Source organism: Ammospiza nelsoni, chromosome 20, assembly GCF_027579445.1.
Source record: "Ammospiza nelsoni isolate bAmmNel1 chromosome 20, bAmmNel1.pri, whole genome shotgun sequence".
Lineage (NCBI taxonomy): Eukaryota > Metazoa > Chordata > Aves > Passeriformes > Passerellidae > Ammospiza > Ammospiza nelsoni.
The window spans coordinates 8,210,083-8,229,184 of NC_080652.1; the positions used below are offsets into that span (position 1 = coordinate 8,210,083).

The window sequence follows — 19,102 nt, forward strand, 5'->3', positions numbered from 1 at the left end:
CTCCTGAGCCTGCCTGAATTGCACCCAGAGCCCAGCAGGAACCACAGGCATTACATTTGCAAGGTGGAAATGAGGTGCAAGGGGAAAAAACCTAAAAAAAAACTAAAAAAAAAAAAAAAAAAAGCAGATCACAGCCCCATCTGAGAGGGATCGGTTGGTTTTTAACTTCTGCAGCAGTTTCTGTGTTTCCCAGCTCTGATCGCTGCAGGACTGAGATAGTTCCTTCCTGCTGCACCTGCAATGGGTTGTCCTGCTTCATGAGGAGATAAGAGTTGCTTGGAGCCAGCATATTTTTAATCTAGTCCCGCCTTGTGCCTGGCAATTAATATTTATTATGGTCTGGACAGAGTGATGGTAGTTTGTTGTTTTTTGGGTTTTTTTTCCTTGATGTGCAGAAGACATGTTTGTTTAATCTGCCACAGGAAAGAGTGGAAATTAAGATGAGCTTCAGAAAAGAGCTGGAAGCAATTAGTTGTGTTATTTTACTGGGACTTAATTGCTGTAACAGTCAAATTGACAAAGAAAACATGGATGCTATAGCAGGGGTTTGCTGCTGGATTTGAAAGGAGAAACAACTGCACTAAAAGGGACGTGTTATGTTGTAATTAACCTGTTTACTATTACTGAGCTGTACATGTAAAAATCTATTTAATTAAGGTGCACTGGAGCATAAGACAAGTAGTGAGCACTCACAGCAGCACACAGAATTTAATTCCACACAGAATTAAACTGTCCTTGTGTGCAAGCAGGGCTCTCTGCATCCCCTGTGGGTCAGGGCCAGGACAAACCTCTGGGAGCCCAGATAAGCTCTCTGTGGCTCTCCCCTCTCTGCTGAGCCTGAATAAGAGAGAACGGGGAAAATTATATCAACAGGAAGAACATAAAATAAGAATGACCACACGGGGTCAGCTCAAAGGTTCTGCCAGCCCCAACTGCACTTCCAGCTCTCTATAATAATTCAGCTTGTGTAAGTCACCTTTTGATGGTGCTTTCAGTGGAGAGATGAACAGAAGCCAGAGACAGAAATCCAGTGAACACAACAAGCCAAGCTGACTGGACTCCCATCCTGCAGCTTTTTGCTCCACAGGAATCCCTGAAATCAAATAAAGGGAGAAGGAGTGGGTGACAGCTGGAGAAAGCCCAGCAGTGTCCCCGTGTCCCTTCAGGCTTTACAGTGTGGTGACCTTGGTGCTGAATGAGAGTTTCTGTGCTGTTAGCTCAGGGATCAGGCTGTCTGCACTTACATCTGGCCTTGTGAGGGACATGGGGAGGCAGAAGAGCTGCTCCAGCTGTTACTGACACTGGAGATGGAGGCAGCCTCCTTTTCCACAGCCCTCTGAAATCAGCTGGCTGGGAGGTTTTACTGAACACAGAATCCTAGAGTGGCCTGGAGGGGACCTTAAGTATTTTGACACAACTACTTTTCTAGAGTTTTTTTTTTTGTGTGATTGACTTACTTGGACTGTCTCGAGTTCAAGAGTCACATTCTGCACCCATCTGCATTTTGTGTCAATGTGAAGTCTATGCTCAGGGGTGCTGGCAGAAGGCAGCTCCAATGTTTGATAAAATTACACCTCAGTCCTTTGCAGCAGCTTGTCATTTTCCTGTTTTGTTTAATTCCTGTAACTGTCTTCATACGGAACCCTGAAGCTGCAATGTACATTTTGGGTTTGTTACAATGCTTGTTTTTGTAGCGGGAAATGTAATCCCTCAAATGCCTGTGTTTAAGAGGATGCAAATCAGCTCCCCAGCACAATGCCCTGGGAACGTTTCTTTCATGCAAAACTCGCCTAGATAAATATGGAGGGGAGGAGGGAGCGGGGAAAAGGGATTGTTCACTTCTCTAAACAACGACAATTAATTATGCTCAGTATTATGACAGATGGGTTAAGATCAAAATCTGAATCTTTCTCAATGCGGGTGAAATCCACGCTCCTATCTCGAGTTGCATCAGTCCCATTGCACGGCCTGGCCGGTGCCATGGGGCAATGCCACCATGGCTGGCACGGGCACAGCGTTGGGGACAGCAGGATGTCCCCAATGCCGTGGCTGGTGCAGGATCCCTCTGCTCTCAGCCCCGAGTGTCCCTGGATCTGCTCCGTCAGGGAAGCCCCAGCCTCCCTCTGATCCCCGGGCAGAACAAAGGTTGTTCCTTCCTGGTGTTCCCCACCCCGGGCTGCAGCAGGAAAAGGGACCCAGCAGAGCTGTAGGAAGCAGGGAAATGTGTTTAGAAGCTCACAGGGAGCAGGAAACTCCCATCTCCAGAGGAGTTTTCCTGCTGGTGGCAGTCCAGTGCTCAGCACACAATGCTGGTTTGCACTTTACCTCTGATGAATTCCTTGGAAGGCATGTCTGCACTCTCAGTTCCACCATGCACGGAGAGGGGACATCTGAGGGCACACACAGCTCATGCCACTGTGCACCTGCACAGCCAGGAGGGTTGTGAGAATAGAGAATAGCTAGAGAATAGGTGGAATCAAGGAATTATTCCCATTCTCTCCCTCCCAAGTATTTGGGGATTTCAGCTCTCCTTGTTTGTTTCCAAATAAGAGTGGTGCCCAAGGATTCTAAAAGAAAAATCTGTTCTCCAGCTCCTATTCCCAGCTGTGCTAGAGAACAACCTGGGGACAGTCACTCTGCCCCTGCTCCATCCTCCCTCCTTCCACTGGGCCATTACTTTGACACTCAATTATTCCACATTTGCAAACCCGTTCTCAAACCTTTTTTGAAAGCAAGCGATAGAAGTGCAAATTCTTATTATTGCTCTTGAAGAGCTTTTTGCAAAGCTGTTGTTAATGAGCTTGCTTAATGAGCTTTCTTAAATCTATATTTATACCCTGTATACAGCTGTATATAGATAGAGCAATGCCTAAAATGTGTGTGGATTGCATACACATATGTCTGGGAAAATGAAGGGTGATTAACAGGCATCTTCTTCAGTTATACCATGCAAGTATTTATTCGTTTTTCCTTGGAAATAGGAGAGATAAAAGATCCATTCTGGAATAAAATAATTCTGTGCACATGTGCTTGATGGTTTTGTTTATAAGCCCCAAGTATGTGAGTGTGTGTGTGTGTGAGACAGATGGTGTGTCTGTTTGTGAGAGATATGATGCAGGGATGAATGTCTGTAAAAATACAGGTTTCTTAAGGGCTTTTTTAAATTTTTTTTTTTTTTAACTGAAAGACAAAATAACAAATGCCTGCTCAGTGCATTATTTCCTGTGTCATGCTTTTTGTCAATATGACAGAGGAGTATTCCTGCAGAAGGCAAAGCTGCCCCTAAAAGTGAGGGTGCTGCCCCCAGGGCTTCGAGCTGGGCATCGTGAATTCTCTTCAAGTTGTCAAAGTCCTGGGAAGTTTTGATAAGCAAATACTTTCTGGGCTCTGCCTCTTATTGGCTGTTTCTTCACCGCCAGATTTTGACACAAATAATCTGATTGAAAAATCAGGGAGGGGAACAGGGGAAAAAAAACAGAGAGAAAAAAGGAGAAGTATCTATTTCAACTGACTGCGACCAAGTGAAAAAGTGGAAGAGGAGTCCTGAGAGAGGACAACGTCTCGCTTGTCTGGGGAGATTTCAAGGCAAATCCAGTAAAGCAAAGTCCCTCAAACAGGTGATTGATTTATTCTTTTAAACACTTTTAACTGCATTGGTTTTCTCATTTTTCTGATATGTTTTTCTAAGCTTTTTTCCTCCTCCTTCTTTGCTCATGTCTGCAAATATGTAGTATATTCCATTGCCTAAGCCTCTTGTCCTGAGGGCTCCTTTGTGGTAATAGTTCACCTGACTCATTTGAATTGAACCTTTTGGAATTATGTGCCATGTGCTTCACTTTTAAACATGAAAATGGTAATAGAACAAAATATAACAGATGTGACAATGGTCTCAGGTACCTGTGTCCCAGCCAGCTCCATTAGCAGGACCTGTGGAGTTTTTTACTTTGCCATTGAGGAGAGGGAAAACCATGTTTTTCCTTTTATTTGCTCTTTTATAGGGCCAGACCTTAACATCCAGAGAGCAGCACACCTCTGCTGCCATCACGTGTGCCAGTTTTTGTAGATGACAATTCCTCTCCCATTCAGGATTTTTGCTTTGAATTCATCTTTTATTATTTTTCCACCCTTTTTGAATACAGGGTAATTAATCTAACAATTTTTTAGCATATGGAATTAGCTATTTATAGGCACTTCTCATATCACAAGATTGATTCAACACATTAATGGTTTGCAAGTTCACATTGAAATTGCATTTGTACAATAAGGAGATCTGGAATTTGGGAGATTGCACTGTATAATTCCATCCCTAAGGCAAAGTTTCCTCAAGCCAGTGGCATTCCCAACATCACAGAGAGCTATGTGAGCTTTCCAGAGAACAAGTGCTGCAATTACTGTCTAAATATATTTTTTTCTAGATGTTGCAGCTATACCAACATTTCTGTTCAACTTCTTGGACAAAATTTCCACCATAATTTGCTGCCCCTGCCATAATGTCCATTCATCCAGTTTTACCACAAGAATTAAATATGTCCTGCTCATTTTTCCAATAAAAAAGTGGCGTTTAAATTACTTGCTCCAAGTACATTCGATCTTGCAAGGATGGACTAGTGAAGAAATTATTAATTTTGTTGTAAAAAGCTGAAATTCTTTCAAATTTGACTTTAAAAAGTCAAGAGTCCATAAAACCTCTTATTTTATTTTATTTTATTTGGGTTCTTAAACCACAGATACATTGTGTTCTACTTTGTGCTTTTTTCTTCTAAAATCTTTTGAAAGAGAAACTATTTTGTATTTTTGGAAGCTTCACTTTTTCCAGAAAAAAAAAAAAAACAAACAGAAAAAGAAGGGGGAAAAAAGCACAAAAAGGGTAATATTAAGATATAAATGTAAATAATATCAATTAAACAATGGAAAGGAAAAAGTGCTTTTTAGCCTAAAACTTTGTATGCTCATAAACTTTAAGATGTGGTGTAATGTACTACTAGTGAGTTCTAGTCTTCTAATGCCAGTTAAAATTTAATGTTTCACTGAGTGTAGCAAGAAAAAGCATTTAATCTCTACAATTAACCTTGGAAATCTGAAAACAGAATTACTTGAATTTAGAAAAAAATGAAAGTCAGCTTTAGAATGGAGCTTTCACTGCAAATTGGGTTCAGTGTGGCACAATCCTGCAAACACTGTCCCCACCAAAGGCTCCATAACCTAATCCAGTGAGAGTATGAGTTTCTAAATTCATGGAATTTATAGAATATAGAATTCATAGTTTATTTCTAAATTACATCAAGGACCAGTGCTGTGGATTTGGGAACTGAGCTGTTGTGCAGTGAAGTGAATGAGGGCTTCATGAGCAACACAGGATGTACTAAAATGAGGATCCTGGAGTCAGAAGCCACCCCTAAACTAAAAACCAAGACCACTTGCAATGTTTCAGTGTCCCATTAGAGTTTTACCTGGGATACTCTGCAAAATCATCCAAAAGCGTTGCTGAGGGTGGAGGAACTTTGAGTTTGAACATGGAAATGCTGGATCTGCTTTCAGATCCGACTGGGGAATTTATAACTGGTGAAAGAAACCCTTCCAAGGTGCTTCAGGTGAGGTACCCAAAATAGTGAAGCTGCTTTTTTCCCCTTGGCTCCTGCTGTCTTTTCCTCAAGGCACATTAGAACATTATTATACAGCTGCATGAATGGCAGGCTAATAAGAATGTCAATTTTAGCCACCTGCTGGTTTTATATCCTCTATTGAATTAATAAAAATGCCAGAACACTTCAATTTTGAATGGGCACTCTTGCCCAAGCAATAAATTCCCTTGTGCACTTACCAGTCCAGGTAGAAACAGCTGCCACAGGGGCTGAAATGAACAACAAAAAAAAGAAAGTTTAATTTTCAGCAAAAGGTTGAAGCTAAATTCTGTCAGAAGCTTCAATAACTCTAAAATGTAGCAGGTGGCAGGGTCCACAGCACTGCTTTTCCTGGGAAATACAGTGAGCCATTAGGAGCAGCTGATCTCTTGTACAGATAATCTGGAGTTTCGAGGAAGAACAGTCCTTTTTCCTCCCACAATCTCTGCTTGTAGCTTTCCTCTAGCCTGGTTGTGTGAATCACAAAGCAGTTGTTAATTAACTCTGCTTTGGGCTCCCAGTTCCTTTTTTTTCTGTAAAATGGGGTGGGGGAAGGTGACTTCCTTTTGCAACGTTCAGTCCATTGAGATGGCTGTGCTCAGTCCTTATCAGCACTCAGGATACTGCACCAAATTTGACTTTTACACAGCCTGGGGCAAACCCATCCAGAAATATTCTTTTTATTCATGGACATCTGCTTTTAGGCACCACTGGAAAAGAGGAGCTGTACTTAGTGCTGTCTGAACTTGGCATAAAACTTTGCTGGATTGTTTAAGCCACCTATCTCCCATCTGATTCACCTGGCTGAGCTGCCACAGGGTTCTGGAGGATTCTGCAGCCTGAGGGCAGGGAGAATTCCAGCAGGCACAGCTGCATGCAGGCTCTCCCCACTGCCACAGCTCCTCTACCCTGGAGGAAGCCCAGGGAAAGCAGGAGCTGGTTAATTCAGGCAGAGGAATCTGATGCCTGAAGTTTCCTGGTGTCAATTCCCTCATTGTGGACACAGTGCTGCCCCACCACATGGGAAAACCCCCGTGACAGGAGTGGAAATTCCAGGTTTAAAGGGTTTGGAGCAGCACTTTACCTTGGGGCAGGTTATAATGCAGGGCTGGGTCAGTGCATAGGTGGCTCAGCTGGGACTGACCAGGAGCTGAGCAGAGCTGCTGAAGGGTCACAGCCCACTGCAGAACAGCCCTGTCTTTGAGCTGCAGCTATTTCTGTGCCTGCAGCTTTCACTGGGCAGGGGCTCTTTACAGATCTTTGAATAAACCTCATTAGAGAGTTCCAGGAGAGCAAAAAGCAGCAGTGTGTGCTTCAGTGCCCCTTCCCTCAAGGGCCTGCTTATGGTCCCTCCTCGGTGCTGTTCTGTCCTTTTTCTAAAATTAAATTAAAAGTCTGCTCTTGTCCTCAGCTTTCTATTATTCATCTCAAGCTAGACGTAAATTTCTTGGAAAAAGATGAAGAAAAACAGGTGAGTCATTTCAGAAGAAAAAATTACTTGAGCCAACAAGAGTTATCCCTGAATTCATAGATGGAACAGTGGGAATCCTGGTCCAGATTTAAAAAGACAGCAGCATATCCAAAGGCAGCTGGGCTGGGGGCAGACTGGCAATCCCCCTGTCCCCAGCAGACCTGGCTGTGGCAATCCCACAGCTTTGGGCACCACTGTAAATGTGGCCCTCAGACCTTTAAACAAAACACCACTGGGCTCTGTAATTATATTTAGCATGAAGGGGCAGTACAGGCGCTTCTGATCTCTGGGGAACAGACCTTTCCATCCCTGCCCGTTTGGGATTTCAGGACTGCTGTGTCCTTGGACAGACATTTCATATCATTCCTGCTTAACAGGTGCAAACTTTATGGATTTTGGAGGGTTTTCTTTAGTAAATAAGTAAGTTCCACTGAACTGCTCTCAGGAAGGAACAAAACTTAATTACAGTTTCCAGTCAACAGAGTCAGGACTTAAATGCTGACTTTTCAAATGAAATATAGCAAGATTTGTTTTTAGTGCCTCTATCCCAAACAATTACAAGGGAAAATGCAAATACAAATGCAAATTAAGCACCAGCTGATATTAGTGCTCACAACATTTTCCCTGTTGCCACCCTGCCTCCATCAGAGCAGTTACCAGCCCCAGGGAGTGGGCACAGGGTGGGCTGGGTTCTGGGTAGCAAAGATAACACATTCATTGCAAGAGAATTTGGTATGATTAAATTTCAGCATTTTATGTTTGTCCCTAACCCGCCTTTTCAACGGTCTGCAATATTTGAGTTGGGTCCAAAAGGTGACTTCTCACCCAGCCCTCCTGCTCTGCCTCTGCTCTCTTGTTTGTCAGCCAGAGCTCCAGCTACTCAAGCAAGAGGGAAACCCTCCACACATCACTCTGCAGGGATCTCCCTGTCTCTCTCCTATTGTTGGTGTAGTTTTATCATTGTTGTTTATATAATCATTTCACAGTAGAGCCCAGGCTGTGGTTTGGGACAGCACAAACACTCATACTTTCTCCAGTGGGGATCTCTAACCTATGGTTCCCTCTCCTGCCAGGGAGGAGAAGATCTGAAATGAAAAAATGAAAAGTCAGACAGGACTGCAAGAGACAGGTCCTGGCTTTCAACAGGTCCAGGCTTTCACCCTGCCTTCCACAGACAGTTTTGGTCTGTAACTCAGATCTCAGGTTAAGCCTGTCCCTGTTTCTTTTTCTGTAATCCTTTGCCTCAGCCTGGGGTAGGTTGTGAAGTATGATTTTTACAGGGTGCATTTAATCTGAAACAAGTGTGAATTTACTCCCCAAGCCACAGAGGTTTAGCTGGTGTTTTTCTGTGTTTCATCCCAGAAGGTGAATGGAAGATGCCACGTTCCTTTTTGGTGAAGAGCAAAAAGGCTCACACCTATCACCAGCCCCGCTGTGCGGAAGATGACCTGCCAGTCCTCCCCTGGGGTCCAGTGCCCTCTGCCTTCACTGGTGAGTGTGTCCATCTCCTGGGCTTGTAGGAACACACTGAGGTGAATCAGTCATTCAGCAGGCAGCTAAGGGAGCAGGATGAGTGAGCTAAGGAGCATCCAAGGGCTTCCACACAGGGATGCCAGTGTAAGGGCAAGCTGATCCCTTTCTGTGTGTCCTTTCCCTGCATAAATCCACACTGATCCTCCCTTTGTTTCCTGCTGGGTTACTGGGGAGGTTTGAGCTGTAAGATGCTGTGTGGAGTTGGTCACAATTGGGAAAAATGACCAACTTCAGGCCACTTATAGCTGGGAAAAGAGCTTGCACTGGGTTGTCAGTGTTCTACAAACTCACAACTCTGCCACCTCCACCTCTGGTTTCCTGTGCTTACTGCCCACATTCCCTCTGGACTGCATTTTCTCTACCATCTCTTCCTGGTGTTAACACCACCCAACACAGCTCTGCCATCCCTGCTGTGCTCCCTCTGCTCCTGCTCTCCCACAGCCATCCAAGCAGTGGCAGGGCCAGAGTAATTATCTCCTCCCTTCAGGCACCATTCAAATTTTCTTTATTCAAATTTAGGATCAGTTTACCCTTTGTTCTAGCCCTGGCTATCAAATTAGAGTCTAGCCCTGAGATAAGTTTGATAAAAAAGAAAGGAGGTAACATTTTAATTTCCATTCCTGCCATCATCCTTGGGCCATTTGTTGTGTCTCTGGTGCAGTGGCAGGTTTTGACAAGAGATAAACACTGTTCCTCAGCAGATCTAGCCCATCTCCAGCAGAAAGGAGACACGTTTTGCACCTCTGTGATTTTAGATTTTTACTACAAAGTTTAACAAGTGTTGGTTCGTGCCTTTAAGGGCTGGGACAAGCATGGAGAAATAAATGGGAGTGTGGGCAGGAGGAGATGAGGCTCAGTGCATAAGGACTTGCCTCCCCCCTCTGCTTCCTTACTTGGCTGTCCATAAATCCAAGTTAACAATACCCAGCTCTCTCAGGAGAGGGGTGGGGAGGTTAATAAGTTAGTGATTGTTAGTTACCCACACAAATGGAAATGGTTTTAAATAGGGAAATTATTCTTACAGACATAATTCTGGGGTTGATTTTCTCTAAGTGTATCAGGTATCAAGGATCCTATAATCTCATCCTGCCCCCTCTGCCTTGCCTGTCTCATCCTGCTTGGAATTTCCCTTCCTCAGCAATGGGCAGACCTTGAATGCTGATTGCATCACTCTGCACTTCCTCAGGGAATCGAGCATGGGCTGCTCTGTCCAGGCAGGAGTTCACACATGAGTGCAAAACTCACCTAAACAGACTCTTCTTGTAGCAGCCAGAGTGACATAACTGTGCAAGAAGTGACATAACCTTACAGCATCAAGAGTGACATAATGTGACACAACTGTGACAGTGCTCTTTACAGCCACAGGAGACAGGACACCAGAGGACATCAAGAAACAGGACCTGGGATGTGTGGTTCCAAAACAAGAGAAGGACCCACCTGAACTGAAAGAAGAGAGTGTCCCTGTCCAGTACCTGAGCAGGATGCTGCCAGGCCCTTCAGCTCAAGGTTGGCTACCCAAAACCCCAATTGCAGAAGAGGTCAGGGCTGAGCTGGTTATGGAGCCCCTAAAACTGGGCCCAGATTTTCAGTAATGAGAGTTCTTATTTTGACATCAATGGCCAAACTTGCCACAGGCAGAGCTCATCAGGAGCATTCTGTATTTCCCTTTACAGTTCTGGTCTGTACCAGGAAGAATGAAGGATTGTGCTGTTATTCCCAGTGAATGACCCTCCCCACATCAATGCAGCTCTGTGCTAAGTGGGTCAAGGCAGGTGCCCACAGGGCACTTGTTCAAACACCTCATCAAGGAGGGCTAGCAGGGGGCTCAATATTCCCTTAGCCAGAAAATTTCCATGGCATTCTGTGCCATAAAATTTCCTCAGACTGAAATCAAAGTCATGATGGGAACTTTACCTGGGGAATGGGGATTTGAATCAAGGAGAATTTACCAACTGCAACTCCCGAGGCAAGGTGGGGAGGCAAGATGGGGAACTTTTTAACAGGTGCCCAGCTTCAGGCCATGGTGTGACACTGACCTCTCCCTCTCCTTTGCAATCTCAGAGATGGCCATGCCTGGGCTGCAGATCAAGGACTGCACTAACACAGCGAGCACCCCAGCCTTTTACAAAGCTGGCTTTTCCTGGGATGCTTTCCACATGCCATACAGCTACCAGCAGATGTCTTCCAGCATGCAGTCAGCCCTGCTGGAGCACCCTGTGAGCCTCTATGAGAGCCACCTCCTGCCCAGCACCGAGCCCCCCCTGGATTACAGCCTGCATTATTCCTCAGACATGGAGACCTTCCACTGTGTCAAGTGCAACAAGGTGTGTGTTGGATGAGAACCTCTGGGATGGGGAGGGCCTGGAGGGATTTTCATGGCACACATGAAGCATGGAATGCTTCATTTGGGCACACCAAAATGTGGCTCAGAGCAGGGCCTGCAGTGAGGAGAACAAGGCAGTGGGAATGCTGCCGTTCACATGAGCTCTCACAGAGGGGAGAATGAAATAAAGAGAAGGAATTGAAAACAGAGATGGAAGTGCAGCCACCTCATGTCAGAAAGTCACAGGGATTTTGTTTTGCAGGTGTTCTCCACTCCCCATGGCCTGGAGGTCCATGTCCGAAGGTCTCACAGCGGGACCCGTCCCTTTGCCTGTGAAGTGTGTGGCAAAACCTTTGGGCACGCTGTGAGCCTGGAGCAGCACACCAACATCCACTCCCAGGTGGGTGGCATGGTTCCAGAGAACCAGCTCTGGACCTCAGCTCTTGCTTAACCCATTACAGAGGAAGTGACACTTCCTAGGTTACAAACGTGATGCTTTTCCTGTGGCACGCAGTGACAAGGGCAGGAGCTCTGAAAACTACAGGCCAGAGCTCTTGGTCTCACAAATCTCAGTCTGCCCTTCAGAATTCTTTGGAAGGCAAGGGAGGATCATTGCTACTCACTCTGCTAGAGGGTGCAGGAGTTGGGATCACAAGATGTGATCCATTTCCATAATTAACCCTCCCTGCATTCCCTTTGTGCTGCACCCAGCATTATCAGTCCACAAGCCAAGGAGATTTGCTTATCAAATCTACAACTCTCATCACTCTTCAAGCTCTGTCACATGTCTTACAGCCTCAGACATCCCATGATTTTCCTTTCCCAACAGGAAAGAAGCTTTGAGTGCAAGATGTGTGGGAAGACATTCAAACGTTCCTCCACCCTCTCCACTCACCTGCTGATCCACTCGGACACGCGGCCCTACCCCTGCCAGTACTGCGGGAAGCGCTTCCACCAGAAGTCAGACATGAAGAAGCACACCTACATCCACACAGGTGAGAAACCAAATATTCCATGAGAAAACCAAAATTCAAGCTGATGTACACTCACAGACCCCAGACACAGGTATTAGACTGGGGGTAAGTGTGCAGAGGCACTGCAAAGTCATCATTCCACATGGGATGAGACAGCAGGAGGCTGGAGCACATCTGCCTGACAAGGAGGTGGTTATTGGCCGGCCTGTGGTGCATGTTGGGGTTGTACCCAGCTGGAGAGGACTGTCCCTGGTTCTTCCCACCCTCTGGTGCTGGATCTCAACCCAGTCACATCACCAGGAGAGCTGGGCTGGCAGCACCCTGATGCCCAAGCAGGTCTGACTCTGCTAAAACGCATTTCTCTCTCTCTTTGTTCACCTGTTAAAGTGAGGTTTTCTACCATTTTCTGTGCCCTGCAGGGGAGAAGCCCCACAAATGCCAGGTGTGTGGCAAAGCCTTCAGCCAGAGCTCCAACCTGATCACCCACAGCCGCAAGCATACGGGCTTCAAACCCTTCAGCTGCGAGCTCTGCGCCAAGGGCTTCCAGCGCAAGGTGGATCTGCGCAGGCACCGCGAGACCCAGCACAGCCTCAAGTGAGGCCTCTCTGCTGGAGCTCCACCTTCAAGACTGTCCCCAGCACCTCCATCCAGCTCATAAAGCTCCCATGGTGTCCTGTGTTCCCCTGGGGACTCACCAAGTCATCACTGGCTTTGGTGTTTGGCACCACAGGGCCTTGCACATCCCGAAGAAATCTGTGGAAGCTTTCACTTTTTGATTGCAACAGGTACCAGCCCAGATCTGACATCACCTGCTCAAGTGTAAATCCAGAGGAATTCCTCCAAGGTCACTGTTACTCTGGCTTTACACCAGGAGCAGGATTCAGGTTGTCAGGCTGCCCAGCTGGGAGGAGGGGACTCCTGGGCTGGTGGCAGCAGCAATCTGTACAAAGCTGGTGCTGTAACCATGTTCTGCTCTGATGGTTGGGAAGATAAGCCCAGGGCATGCAAATAGATTGCATTCACTCAGCTGTGTTCAACCTGGACAGGCCTTCTGCAGAGACTTGCCCAGGCCATAAATTCTGCCAACAGACACCTTAAAGTCATTTCTTTCAGCAGAGCATTTACTGTGATCAAATGACAACTTAACTGTGCTGTATTTTTAGCTTGGAGTGGGAGGAAAATACTGAAGAAACAGCTCCTATCCCTTACAGATAACAGGGGTCTCTAAATACATTCCTCAGACACACCACACTGCAGAGATCCCAAGCAGGCTCCAGGAAGAGCCAGAGCACAGCACCAGGCACGAGCTAATGATCCCCATGCCTTGGTAGCATGGGAGAGTCTTGGAATCGGGGCTAGCATGTCCCACAATATTTCCCTGCATGCTGCACATGCCAGCTTAGAGCTGTCCTGAGCAATCCTGAGTCACTGCCTGGGCAGGAGTGACCCTGGATATCAATGTCAAGGGCCAGAGTTCTGCTTGCCAGGCTCTCTCCTCAAGGAGGAAGTGACTGAGCCTGTACATGTTGGCAGAGCATGCAAGTACCTCACAAGTATTATACAAAGAGAGCAGTGGTATTTCCTCCTTTTGCCAGGTCTAGGGGTTGAAGCAAAGCACTGGAGCAAGTAAAGAACCAGTTTCCCTCCAAGCTCTGCCAAATTCTCTCTATAATCTTTGGCAAGGCACTGCACTGGGCTTTTGTTTTTCCAACCCCTCCTGGTGGAGTGGGGCCATTCACTCAGGTTTGTGGAGTCCCCTGAGTTCTTAACAGGAAGGACAAAGTATTATTATAACATTATTATAACACAGACAAGTGTTTTCAGTTAATTGGGGCATTGTAGCAGCACGTGGCTCACTCCATAACTGCATCCCTGAACACACAGCCCTGGACGATGACACCTGTGGAAATTACCCTGGGAACAGGCTGGGGCCAATTCACTCCAGAGGCTTATGAAGGAGTGCCCATCGTGGGCAAACAAAAAATGATCCAAGTGGAAAATTCATATATTGCCAGAAGAGAACTGCCCTCAGTTCCACTGCTGTAAATCCCAAGTTATTCTCCTAAGACCTAAAATGTTCTTGTCCCTTTTATGCTGTGCCTAAGCTGTAAGTCATTAATCTGTACGTGGAAGCTCAAACCCAGAGTCTGGGCTCTGGGCTTTACTTGTACTCCTGGCTTTACTTGTACACTGTAAATATGTATTTATACTTATTCTAATGTATCTTTTTATTGCACTATACCAGACAGGGACATGTACAGGCCTGCTGGGATTTATCTGATAAATCTGTTCCTTCTTAGTAACTGGGCTAACACAGTGTATTTCATGTTCAAAATACTCATGAATACTCAAGAATGGCTCACACCTGACTCTGGGGACACAGGCAGTGGGGATGGGGTGAAAAAAGAGAAGGGAAAGAATCTAGGATTGCTCTTTATGGTTTGAATAGGAATAAAGATGGAAATTCACATGCAGGAAAGGGCCCCATTAGAGAGATTTCATCCTGGAGACAGATTGGTTCAGAGCCAGCTCTGCAGAGCAGGAGGGCACACCAGGTACATGGAATGTGTGTCCAACAGCCAAAGCCCCCAAAAATCCCTGCTGTCCTTCCCTAGGCCATTCTGGGGAAGGTGCATAACCTGTGATGGAACTGCTCCCCAGCCCCACACACACCTCTGAACACCCACACATGCACAAGCCTTGCTCAAGGTAAAGGCACTTCAGCTTATTAAAATTACTGCCCAAAATGCAAACTGTGTTTGTTATTCCCCTTGTCCTCCACTAATCTGCAAACAGAAATATTCAAAGAGGGTGTCAGCATCTGGACTGCTCAGGAGCAAAACCTTCCAGCCCCAAACCACACAGGCACACCAGCACAGACTTCCCTGGGGACAGCAGAGGTGACTGATTCATGTAAAGCTTCCCAATTTTGGCCATTTGCAGTCAAGTGCTGGCACACATCAATTGGGAGAGTGCCTGTGACCACTCATAAAACCAAACCAGACCCCTCGTTCTCCTGAGCCTTGTGAAGAAGAGCTGCTGTATCCATTAGATTTTCATTCCAAGGTACAGAGGAGCTAAAACCCTCAATGGACAGTTGGGATCTTCTCTCCTGTGTGCTCCTACAGCTTCTCCCTCCAAACACAGCACTCATCACCCCAGTCCTGCTGTTTCCCAGGACTCCAGGGTGGGTTACTGAGCCCAGAGATTCCTGAGGAGCACCTACACTGGAGGAGGCAGTGCCAGCAGAGAACTGGTGTTGTTAACACTCAGCCTGGTGCTTGTGAGGAGCCTGGGGAGCCCATCCCAGGAGATCCAGGGACAAATTTGGCTGGATGGGCAGCAAGGGGAGGAGCACAAGGGATGGCTGCAGGCAGTGCTGCAGAGCTCAGGAGAACACAGCTGTGGCCAGAGCAGGGCAGGGGAACTTGGCTGAGCCATCCCCACAGGCACAGGCAGCACAACAGAGACACAGCCTGTGCAGGGGGGCACTGGCAAAGGCACCAGCAAGGGACAGACAGGAGGTGACAAAAGGGAGGAGAGAACAGGGAATTAACTTCCAGTGTTTTCCACTAAGACACTGCAGTTTCTTCCTCTTGAGTAATGAGTTGTCACTTTAAAATCACCTAATGCCCAAGTCCTGGCATTGCCTGAGGCCTGTGGATGCCCCTGCCTGAGGCCTAAGGATGCCCCTGCTTGGGGCCTATGGATGCCCCTGCTTGGGGCCTATGGATGCCCCTGCTTGAGGGCTAGGGATGCCAGCAGCCCAAATGAAAAACAAGGCAGAGCCCCAGTGCCCCTTCTTCTCTCTCAGCCATGGGCAGACCTGCTACAAAGAGCAGGCAAAGGGCTGCCCTGATCTTTGGAGCTGCTGAATCTGCACCACGGGCACCCAAGGATGCTCAGCACCCCTCAGGACCAGGCCATGGCTGTCACCAACTCCAAACACCTGGCCTTGCTCTCCAAACATGCAAATCCTCAGTCCTGATCACTCTGGCCCAGCCCCTTTCTCACCACCTCCCCTTGCATCACAAACACTCTGGTCAGTCAGTCAAGGAAACAGATAGCAAAAAGCAAAATCTCAACTAATCTCTGTGGCTGAAGAAAGAGCTGATTGTTTTTGCCTCTGAGCTGGCTCTGTATCCTGTACTTCCTCAGTCTCCTTCACAACTTCTTCCCTTTATTGCTAGGGAAAAATAAATCCTGGTCTCTGGGCTGTTTTGTTTAGCAAATGAGGGACATGCAAAGCACTAACCCCGGGCATTGTCAGGAGGAGAGAGGTGCCTCTGTGTCTTCCAGACAGCCTTGAGGCACTGAGAGCAGCAGCCCAGAAGAGCTGTGATTAAGGGTGAATTTCAGTTTGGACACGATGAATCTGTCTCCCCAGTGAGGACAGAGCCAGGGGACACCTGCAGGAAGCAGAGGGTGTTCCCATTAAGCTGGAATTTATCTTCAGATTGTAATAACCTCACAGAGTGCAATCCTGGAGGAGGCAAGATCCTGAAGCCTTCTTGTGTTGGCAATTGTTAAGGAAGCCCTAAACAGAACTGCGGGGAAGGACAGGGAAGAATTAGACTCCAGTTGGATGCAGGTTCTACTGGTTAAAGTTATTTGCTGCATCTGCTTCCTTCCCACCTTAGACATCACAAGAAGGGGTTTTAAGTGAAAAAAAAGATAAGAGCAGAGTCCCTTGTCCTCACAGCACGTTGCTCCCCAGTCTCAGGTGATGGAGACACAGCAGCAGTTTAAATCCAGCCCATCAGCACAGCACACAAAAGGAAACTTGAAGGTGTGGGGACAAAAATAGCTGCATACACATTTCCTTGCACAGGGAAAACATTCCTGCCTGCAATTAAGGGCCTAACATGGGACTGGATATGGAGCTCATCCTGTAGTGTTGCTACGGAATAATTTTTTAAAAGTACATCACTAACCATTTTTTAAACATTTAATCTGCTCACAAAGCAGAGATTTCCCTCTGCTTTTCACCTGGAATAGCACATCCACTCAGAGGAGGCAACCCAGAACAGCCACACAGGAATTATTCAGGGATAGTGAATCTCTATGCTGGATGAGAGGTAAGAGAACACAGATCTCTGCAGAATTCCTGGCCCACCATCTTAAAACTAACAGTCACCATGGACACACACTCATCTTACATCTTTAAACTGAGACTTAAAATCTGCCACACATTTCCTGCACGACCTTGGGCAAGGCTTGAGTGCTGGATTTCTGAAGTTGTTCAGCACACTGTGAAGCTCTCAGATGATCTTCACCCCATCTGTGAGAGGAGGATAATCATTCTCCCTCTCCCCTTCATTTCACTTGTTTATTTCAACGGTAAGATAGTCAGGAATGAGGCTGCTCCTCCTTATCTGCCACATCCAGCACCTCACACAATGGAGCCTTGATGGGGCTGGAACGCCCAACTGTGGCAGCAATAACGAGATAGGAGCTGAATCCAGCAGAGCTCCCTCGCTCCAGAGCTGGCTCAGCAATCCTGCAGCAGGCACAGAGACCCAGCATTGAACCCACTAAACTCACAACCAGCAGAGGAACAGGGTGAGCGGCAACACAGGGAGGATAAACCAGACAGGAGCAATTTGACTTGTGAATAATATTGCAGGGAGAGAGACAGAGCTGGATATGAGCTGTGAACATCCCACTCAGTGCCCTCACTCTGAATGTGCTGCTTCAATCTGAGCACTCCTCAATCTGGTCCTTGGGCTGATTTTGACCTGTGGGCCCAAGGGGGATCTGTGTTCACTGCACCAGCCAGCAAGGCAGGCAGAGAGCAGAGAGTCCTCAGGAATGGGGAAATCTGGGGCTGGGGAGGAGCTGAGCATGCACTGAGCTCAGCTTTGGTCTGATAAGTTTATCAAGCACTGCCGGCTGCTAACTGCCAGCCGGGGAAAGGAGCCTGTTAGGGAGGAGGAACAGCTCCCAGGGCAAGATAGGAGAGCCCAGGCCTTATCAGAGTGCCTGAGCCAAAGAGGGAACTGGAGAGTGAGCACTTTCCAACCACTTCATCTGAACAACAGACAGATTGGCAGGAAAGGCCTGTCAGCCCTTTGGCACCCAGGCACCAGGCAGCCCCCCATCCATGCAAGTAACCTGGCTAAGTGCAGCCTGGGAGCTGCAAATGTGAAATTTGGGACCTGAGGGAGTGCATGGGAAAGGTTTTCTTAGGGCGTTGCTGAGTGTGAGAGTCAGATTTACAACAAACAATTCTGATGCTCACTGAGTGAGCTGCTCCTGTTCAGTGCCCAGAGCAGCTTCTCCCTGTGCTGCCTCCCCTGAGGTTTGGGAGGGGGATCTTCCACTTCACAGTTCCAGCAGTCACTAAGGTTTGGTGTCCAGATAATTGCTCTGTCTCTGAAAAGTAGTAAAAACCCCTGAGTGAATAGAAGGGGGAAAATCCTGACTGTTCCCATTTGAGGTGAAAAACAAGAGCCAGCAAATACCCCTTCACATCTTCTCCTAGGGCAACAATAACTAAATCAATCCAGCTGAAGATCACACCAGGGACACCCTCCAGTGTTTGGATGAGCTCCCCTGGACCTGTGCAAGCCCCCTGTGCAAACACCTCAGCTCTGACAGGGAGGAGAATGAGAGATCCCTGCAGGGCACATCCTCTGCTTGGTTTCCCTGATGGAGCTGGGTCGTGCAGGATGAGCCAGTGTCACACCTGCAGCTTTAACACATTTCTTTAGCTTTGCTGTTATCAGGTCACTGCTGTTATCAGGTCACTGCTCATCCAGACCATATGGACAGCCCTCATCTTGCATCCCACCACCTTTGGTTCAGGCTGGTGTCTCAGGTCTTGCCTGCATCTGGGGATTTTGCTGAGATTCAAGCCCTGCCCCTGTGCTGGCAGGATGTGCTCATCCTTGGCTGCAGTGCTGTCCCCTGCTCTCCATGGGAAATGAGGCAGGAAACCTTCAGCAGTAGGTCAGGAGATCTCTGCTGTGACCTGCTGACTCAAAGGCTCCCTTTTTTGATAAGAAACATACCTAGGAAATGATTTCTCTCTCTTAAAGCACATATCTAAACCAGGGCTGAAGTCCTGCCTTGTATGCACCTACTTCTCTCCCTGAAGAGAGGGAGCCCAGTATCTGTAGGCATCTGAAGTTGCACCAGCTGAGTCACAGCCCTGTGGTTTCTGCACCACTCTCAGGCT

At 47.2% G+C, this 19,102-nt stretch overlaps 1 protein-coding gene across 2 annotated transcripts; it reads left to right on the forward strand.

Annotated features, from left to right (window-relative positions):
* The first annotated feature begins 3,458 nt into the window (after nucleotides 1–3,458).
* GFI1B (growth factor independent 1B transcriptional repressor) lies at nucleotides 3,459–16,052 on the forward strand. Of its 2 annotated transcripts, none has more exons than XM_059486643.1 (7): nucleotides 3,459–3,617; nucleotides 8,455–8,583; nucleotides 9,973–10,131; nucleotides 10,687–10,949; nucleotides 11,211–11,348; nucleotides 11,778–11,943; nucleotides 12,342–16,052. In XM_059486643.1, the coding sequence occupies exons 2-7, from the start codon at nucleotides 8,469–8,471 to the stop codon at nucleotides 12,518–12,520; spliced, it is 1,020 nt and encodes a 339-aa protein (XP_059342626.1). In that variant the 5' UTR covers nucleotides 3,459–3,617; nucleotides 8,455–8,468; the 3' UTR covers nucleotides 12,521–16,052. The 2 variants fall into 2 exon arrangements, with proteins under 2 accessions (XP_059342626.1, XP_059342627.1); XM_059486644.1 differs by having other exon boundaries at nucleotides 9,985–10,131.
* Nucleotides 16,053–19,102: the final 3,050 nt, after the last annotated feature.

What these genes read in the sequence shown, in the direction of transcription:
- GFI1B (XM_059486643.1), top strand. Translation starts at nt 8,469, where the DNA reads ATGCCACGTTCCTTTTTGGTGAAGAGCAAAAAGGCTCACACCTATCAC. An exon ending in GCCAGGCCCTTCAGCTCAAG is followed by an intron (nt 10,132 to 10,686) that starts GTTGGCTACCCA and finishes TTGCAATCTCAG; the next exon opens with AGATGGCCATGCCTGGGCTG. An exon ending in ACACCAACATCCACTCCCAG is followed by an intron (nt 11,349 to 11,777) that starts GTGGGTGGCATG and finishes CTTTCCCAACAG; the next exon opens with GAAAGAAGCTTTGAGTGCAA.